The sequence below is a fragment of the Pagrus major genome, chromosome 7 (assembly GCF_040436345.1).
Source record: "Pagrus major chromosome 7, Pma_NU_1.0".
Lineage (NCBI taxonomy): Eukaryota > Metazoa > Chordata > Actinopteri > Spariformes > Sparidae > Pagrus > Pagrus major.
This window is the reverse complement of record NC_133221.1, coordinates 10,853,618-10,861,594: the sequence shown is the minus strand read 5'-3', so window position 1 is coordinate 10,861,594 and position 7,977 is coordinate 10,853,618. Positions and strand designations below refer to the sequence as shown.

The window sequence follows — 7,977 nt, the reverse complement described above, 5'->3', positions numbered from 1 at the left end:
TCCGTTTCTTAAATGTCAGAACATATCGTCCATATAGCTTAAAGTCTTGACATTTCTGCTTCACCGACGCACACCGTGGTCACCCAGTCCCACATGCCACGGTACGGTTACAGCCGCTGTGTTTCCGACATTGCACCCCAACGAACGCGACAGTCCGAGAAGAGGGTTGAAGAGCTTTGTGTGCAAAAGAATCACGACGCCCCATCTTCAGCTTACAGTAGTTCCTCATTATGTGTGAAAAGACCGTCGTGACGGCCTTCTTGTAAAGTTTGACTGCTCCAGTTTGTCCATTAAAACGCAAAGACACTCACATACATCACACACACCGTCCAATAAATATTCTCATTTGCATGTGTATACCTCTGTCCTCTCGCTGCAGGTGTTGCATTTAACATAGCAGCACCACAGGAACTTGCAGTTGCACTGCCACACGCGAGAGTACTGGTGTGTGTTGTATCCCCGGCCGCAGCACATCAAGTCACAGCCGCTGATGTGCTGCATCATAGTCTTGTTGCACACCCTGCCCTGTGTCCCCAAGCTCCCCGTCAAAGGATCCGCCTCACAGTAGTTAGGCGACTTGTCTATGTACACCAGGTCTGTATCCATGGGCTTCCGGTAAGAGTAAGGCTTCTTGATCTTGAGGAATTTAGGGCGCTTGTTGCGGCTGGCTTTGACCGGTTCCACGTGCACCGCATGGGCATACTTCTCCTTGAGAATGTAGCCGAGCTCGCGGAACTTGGGAAGTGTAGTCCAGCAGGTTTTGGTGGTGCAGGAGCCTGAGACGCCATGACACTTGCATTCCAGTTGCATGTTCTTCTCCAGGATCTAGAGACACAAAAACAGGATCGTAGTAACAACAAGCGACTGTAAAAACACAGCGGTGATGAGTGATCTCATAGTTCTCATGATAGGTTGATAACAGCCATACATGGTTATTAAAACCAATTAGCAGGCAGTTTGCAAGAATAATGATTTCACAAATTTATCCGCTGAATAAATACGATAGGGTTATATTTTTTATATTTTCATAATTTAATCAAATTCTAATGCATGGTATGTCGACATATCTTATAAAACCCTGGTGTGTTTCAAACTGTCTCCATTCACGTTTCAACAGGCAAGTGACAAACGTGCAACTTAATAACAATGTGACTGACAAATACACCATTTGAGGATTAAATACAGCCCCACCACGTAGCAGTGTGATACCGTACACACAGAAGCCAAAATAATGTATCAGATTTCAGGCTCTGTGTGTGTGTAGTTACCACACACAACATACAAATGTCAAGAGTGACTGTACAAGGCGCCGAGTGACTAGGATTACCGCTAAACCCTGAACTGATGACAATGAGAAGTGCCATTGACTGAAACTGGAATTTTCTTTAGCAACAAGGTCAATTGCGATTTCCTTTTGCTAAAATGCTCAGAGTTTGGTCTTCTAAAGCCATTGACGAGATATTTATGCGTCCGTGTTCTTGGCAAGTAAACTGTGACGATAAAACCCAAATACAGACGTGTGAACAAGAAGCAAAAAAAACAACAACTTTCCCCTGAGCTAACCACTTCATAAAACCCTTGGCTTCAACTCCCTGATCCATCAGTTGTTCTGTGACCAACACTTGTGACAGCCTTTGTGTAGACGTCTTCGACCGGGGAGCTGTGAACGGCGCTCCTGCTCAGTGTCACTGCTTTTGATTAGCATAAATAAAGGAGGGGGGGGGGGCTATCAAAACAGAGAGGCTATTTATCAGCAGAAAGAAGAGAGACGAAGAAAAAGCCGTGCAAAGTTTGAATCCACAAGTGCAGTCTTTTCCCTGGGAGGCAATTTAGCTGTCCAGATAAGCCAATTTGAATTCATGGTCCTGAAACGCACGTAGAAAATGATCTACTAGGTACAATTGTGTGTGTGTGAGGAGGTCTTTTCAGCCAGTGTGGGGATAGACGTGTCGGTTGTGTGAATCAGGGGCTTCTGGCACAGCGAGGCAGAAGGGGGAGAGGGGATATGAGTTAACTTGGGCAAAGCTGCTTCTTTATTCTTCACTAACTCCTACCTCACTTCAGCTGTTTGGCACATCATTCCACTCAATCTCTAACCTCTAGACTTACTGGAGTCTCTTTGTCACTCTGCAGTGTTCTGTAGCCATGCATGCACAAAAGCCACGAAATGAGCCGGTCGACACTTCACGAACACCATCCTGTACTGCTAAATTTGTCTTTTATTGTTCTCTCAAGCTCTGTTTTTATGATCTAATACCCTTTGGCTGAAAAAATAATTAAAAGTTTGTTATTACTTTATTATTGTCTGAAGAAAGGCCAATTGCATGTTGTACTAAAACTTAAACAGGATGAAGATCCAGTTTGGATGCAGGTGGAGTGCACACAACTTCTCCTCTATACAGCAACAGAGACACTCGGTGATGATCAAACCTAGTAACCAAACAGTAAACACACCTTTGCTGCATGTACAAGCATATTGCACCTGATGTGGGTGAGAAATTGTGTGTGGGGTATGTCATGAAGGTAACTGTATACTGTCCCAGCGGTGCAAAGCTGCAAAGCATGGGGGGGACTGGGCTAATGCCTTTTTGTACAGTGTCAATCTGTTTTCAGCACAGAGATCTGGGTTGTAATCAAACCCTGCCACTTACTCAGCTCTTCCCCTAAAAGCAGCCCTTTATTCCACTGCTTGTTCAATCTTGGCCCCGCTGCCCACATCTTTGGCAAGGTGCACCCACACCACATCACGGTAGAGACTGGTAACAGTTACTGAGGCCGGCCGTAGACTGGTTAAATCCCCGGTTAGATCGACGTCATGTTAATAACAAACACATGATAATATCTTGTAAAAAATCAAGTTCCTTCTAGATAATTTCTGTTTATTTTCATTCTCCCTTTGTCATAGTAGGTGGTGGTAATGCACAAAGATTGTCACTGTAACAGAATTTAAACTTTGATACAATACTACTATAAAATAGAAATGATTCTTGATACTTTCAAGACGATGGTGAAAAGAAAAATGTCAGAAGGAGCACAAAATATAATCCCTTTATTTAGGGACAACCTGCAACACAGTGCTGGTACAGAAACAGTCACCGAACACAGGTTGAAAATCTGATTCTAGATTTGTTTTTATTTTTTTTTCATAGCGTCTTTCGATACTATCAGATGTGGATATCTTGTCTTATTTCAAAGATGCAATATGTAAAAATTTTAGTTTAACATTTTCCAAAATTGACAAAAATTATGAACAGAAGAAACAACGGTTCTGATGTTATGTCGAAAAAAAATCTATGTACCGCGTTGCAGAGATCTTTTCTCAAGTTAGCATGCTATAGCCCCTGGCCTGCAAACCTCTTTCTCCCAGTGGTCCAAAGCTCTTGTGCTAGCGGCGTGAACACCAACACTCCCAAGGTCGTCTGGCTAGCTGCACGGCTAACTGAGCTAACAAGCAGCCACAGTCATGATGTATAAACAGACTACAGTTAGCAGCAGTTAGCATTTACTCGGGTGATATCCTGCCCCTATTAGTATGAATTCATCAGGTGGCCAGTGCTTACATATTGCACCTTTAAACAAGCGAAAAAGTGTCAAATTATTATTATTATTATTTATTAGTTGTTGTAACCTTATAATGCGCCTTAATGCTGGTTTACACCCACAATAAAAAAAAGCAATCCTGCTGCCTAAAGAGACACATTCCTATTTCCGATCACTTACCTTGCGTCCCACCTCGTTGTTATGGAGGTTCATGAGTGTCCTGGCGTTCTGTTTGACCTCCCGAGCGTCGATGAACACTTTGGAGAAGCCCAGGCCGTAGCTGATGTCTGCCGAGCAGCCTCCCCACTTCCAGCCCTGGTCTACGCTGTAGAAACCCTGCTTCTCCTTGTCACAGCTACAGTCACTCAGGTTGCCCTGTGTGCAGGCGGCTGTGATGGCGTGGGCCACCCCTGCTGCGATGATGGCGTAGGTGAACGCAGCTTCTTTACTGCCTAGCAGAGAAGGAAAAAAACACAAGTGATGAATAAAATGTTGCACTGAGATATTTTGAAATAGAGAATGTTTTGGTGTTATAGAAAAACAGTATGTGTGCTTACATCACAGTCTTCCTGACATATCACTCAAGGTTAGCAGTGTTTTGAAACCTGACCTGGAAACTGTCCTGCCCGTGAACCAAAATGGCCACCGGCGGTATAGTCAACAAAGCAGTATGAATAAGAGGGTTGTCGGCGAGGAAGGGCTATTGATCCGCTCAGAAAACTGTCACATTCTGTGTAAACTCATAAGGCGCTGACACTAGAATCTTCATCCTGCCGTTATCTCGCCCAAGTCCAGCTAACAAATCATTTACACGCACACGGAAATATCGACAAATAACTAAAGGGACTCATATAGACCGATCCTGATGTAGCAAAGCTCTCAAGTCGATAAATAAACCCAGGAAAAAGACTACAAAGAGGAAATCTAATGTATCTTATAAGAAGCCTTGTCTCATGCAAACGGAGCAGCAAGTGAGCACAGGCCATAATGTAATAAACATGCATGTTCATAAACAAGATCAACATGGAGTGTGTTTTAATTTCAAGATCTGTGATTCATTATCATGCAAACAGGAAACTCCCAGTTGTAACATCCATCATATCTGTGTGTAAATAAACTCCTCTTGTCTCTGTTTGTTCAAAACAAACACCAGACTTTTCTTTGTGCTGCCTTCCTCCTGCCACCCGCTCCACTATGTGAGGCTGCTATGTTTTTGATAAACATCTTGGATGGGTGCCCTTGCCATTGAAAAAAAAAAGCTCATATTGAGGCATCAATTATGTGGACGCTTTTATAGACTTGATGGGCTCCGTGCCAAAAAAGAAGGTGTGTCGGTGCAGTCAGCCAGTTCTGACAGCACCGTTGTTAATTTTTCCCCTGCAGTTCTGAGTGCACGGGTTCACCACAAGAGATGGAATGAATTCTTCATAACCTTGTAATGAGAGGTGGAAGATATTAAAAAGAGAGCCCGTGTGAGTTGGACTAGAAGTGCCAGCTCGCTGTGCTTCTGCCGTGTTTGTTCCTCTTTCATCTCTGCAGAGTCCTGTACCTCTTTATGTGGACCTACACCTTTGTGTAACAACAAAGTTCAAGTGCAAACATAGCCGGGGCCAAAAAATGGCTCGAAGCTGATGCACCTTGCATCACCCACGAGCATTATATCAGCTCACTGGTCATTCTTCCGCCGCTTTAAGAACAATCACAAGCTCCACAGCTCCACTCAGCCTGAGCATCAACAATAGCATTCATTTACAGCCTTTGGCCTTCTACGCTAAGCTGATCAGTGAAACCAATCTATTTGGTATGGCTGTCCAAGCTATAGACATAAACTCCTGCCTTGAAGACACACAGGCCAGGACTCTCGACGAGCTAGAACCACTCATTCATAAAGGAACAGATTGTCGAACAGCACTGTTTTCATTTCAACAGCACGGAGAGATAATCCTTTCTTTCCAACAGCGGCAGGCAAGATGGCCTCAAACAGCTGGTGCAAGCTACTGACCATTGTGTTTTACTTCAATAGTCCTGGCCCGGCTCAGAACTGACATATATTAAAAGATTTTTATCAAAATGGTTTTACAAATCCACCATTGTGATTATCAAACTCACCGCTCAAACTCAAACCTAATAGGGCTTTAATCCAATTTATCAGGTCATAGTAGCCACAATTTCAGCATCCCCGGACGTTCTTCCACTGTTCAGAGGAGACTTTTGTCTCCGCAGCAGGAACATTGTTTTGAACTAATTTGTTTCTCTAATTTAGTACTCTCAGCTCCTGCTTTCCTCTTGGCTTTGCCCCACTGTAACTTATACCCGTGGTAAGAGGGCTACGTCCTCACAGTGAGAGCCACAGCACCCATCACTAGACAGGATAAAGACCAGTGAAAATGTGTCTCCAGAGACTCTGAAAAGAAAGGCTGCAAACATTCACAAGAGCTTTGTTACAGCACCGGCTTCAGATACCTTTTATACATGCTCAGAAAGCCCCGCTCAATGAGAAGTCTAGAGCAAAACTAGGCCTGATGTAAATGACACTGGCTCCTTATGGGATGCTCCTTACACCATGGATGCAGATGATCATTTAATGTGAAGAAGAGGAAAGAAGACACACGCAAATACAAATAGATGCCTTTTTCTTTCTGGGCATCGGGTCATGATTTAACTTCATGATAGGCCTAAATCCTGCAAATCACTTTGGCCACTGCGTTTTGTGATTATAACCATTTTTTTTGTGGGAAGTCACAAAAGAACCAAAAGGAGAGACTGTGCGCTTTTTACGCACAACGCGCAAAATACGCGTCAACATGCGAGTTGACTGATAAATTGTGTTTACAGCTGGAAAAAGAACAAATGTTTTTAAACTGTGAGCGAAACGTTTAACAGACAGCAACATACCCACTTTCAACTCTTTTCCGAAGACTGTCCTCTCTCCAAGCGCAGAGCAGTTCCAGCGCCCGTTTTTGAACTGAAACTGACACTCGTTGATGCCCATTTGGGCTCCCTCTCCGATGACGATAATGGCATCGGGGCGACTCTGGCAGATAATCCGTTGTCTGGGGGCCAAACCGGGGATCTTGTTACAGATTATGCTCGCACCTAGGGCCACCACCGACGAGAAGCCACTGTGAATGGAAGATGGACATGACTGAGAGAAAGAAGCCATCGACCATGTCTTCTTTTCCTCTCTCATATTTTCTGGCTATTTTTTCAGAGTTTCCATAAACGTTTAAAATCAAATGCGTGTTCACTGTTTGGTTTGATAAATATTAATAATATATTTTTTAAAATATAACATATCCCTGTGGAAATAACACACAGTTTTTCAGGATTTATGATAGAAGGAAATATCACCAAAATCATTTGTTTCACTTTAGATTAGACTCTTTAACATGCATCACTAAATCTGTCATTTAAAGGCGACATTAAAGTTACTGAAGTTACTTAAAGTACTTTTAATTATCATGCCAGTGCGAGTTTCACCGACCCTCAGAGGTATAATGAAGGAAATGTCATTAAGTGATAAGGACGCAGTTGCCACGAGTCTGACTGAGATAAGCCTCCGCTCTTCCCTACATGTTTTATTATCGTTTATAAAAATCGACTGCCTGCCTTTTGAGTAAATATGGGACACAACAGGCGCTTTTTAAAGACTTAACAACAAATACAAGTCTAATTCGTCGGGTATTAAAGTCTCGTTTTTGCCTTTGAGAGTAGCCTACAGCAAATTAAGGAGAAGTCAAAGAAGCGCAGCTCACCCAATTTTCAAATAAACAATCCCAAGACAAAGTAAAACTCTTAAAATCCAGCGTCGTGTTCTCCGACTCATTGCGGCCCGGCTCTTAGTTTCATGCAACGATCTGTGGCTGATGAATAACTCGCTTCGCTTATTCTCCGATCGATCACAGCACAGGTAACTCCAAAGGAACTCCAAAATGACGAAAAGCATAAAAAAAAGAAAAAGAAAAGAGAAGGAGAAAAAAAAGACAAAATAGCACACAGCTCGGGAAGTTTTTAGGACAAAGTGCCGGTTAGGTTATCATCCAAACTCCTTTTACGTGGCCCCCTTTCGCTGGGCCCTCTTGTCATTGCGAGGGTGTCACAGGTAACCCTTGGGGTGAGCAAGTGCGATTATCTCTTTCTCACAGTTCCTCTGCTACCCGCAGGTCTTGGCTATATATCTGGCTCATCTATCTGGGGCGTGTTCACAGGAGACATGGGGCCCTGCTGAAGAATCCCGCCAGGGCTGAATCTCAACACACACACATACACTGACACACACACACACACACACACTGACACACACACGCACATACACACACTCCTCTGCTGTGAATTCACCTTGACTGATTGGGATGGCTCCTTTCATTTGGTTATTAAGTGGGTCAGCTCTAAACATTATATAGCGATGAGCTTATTTTTATTTTATTTTTTTTTTAC

General features: G+C 43.3%; 1 protein-coding gene across 1 annotated transcript; it reads right to left on the bottom strand.

Annotated features, from left to right (window-relative positions):
* Nucleotides 1-342: 342 nt before the first annotated feature.
* Nucleotides 343-7,442, bottom strand: wnt7ab (wingless-type MMTV integration site family, member 7Ab). The gene is made up of 4 exons (XM_073470296.1): nt 7,296-7,442; nt 6,436-6,662; nt 3,721-3,992; nt 343-825 (listed from the first exon to the last, which is right to left on the bottom strand). Exons 1-4 carry the CDS (start codon nt 7,364-7,366, stop codon nt 343-345), a joined length of 1,053 nt encoding a protein of 350 aa, XP_073326397.1. The 5' UTR covers nt 7,367-7,442.
* Nucleotides 7,443-7,977: the final 535 nt, after the last annotated feature.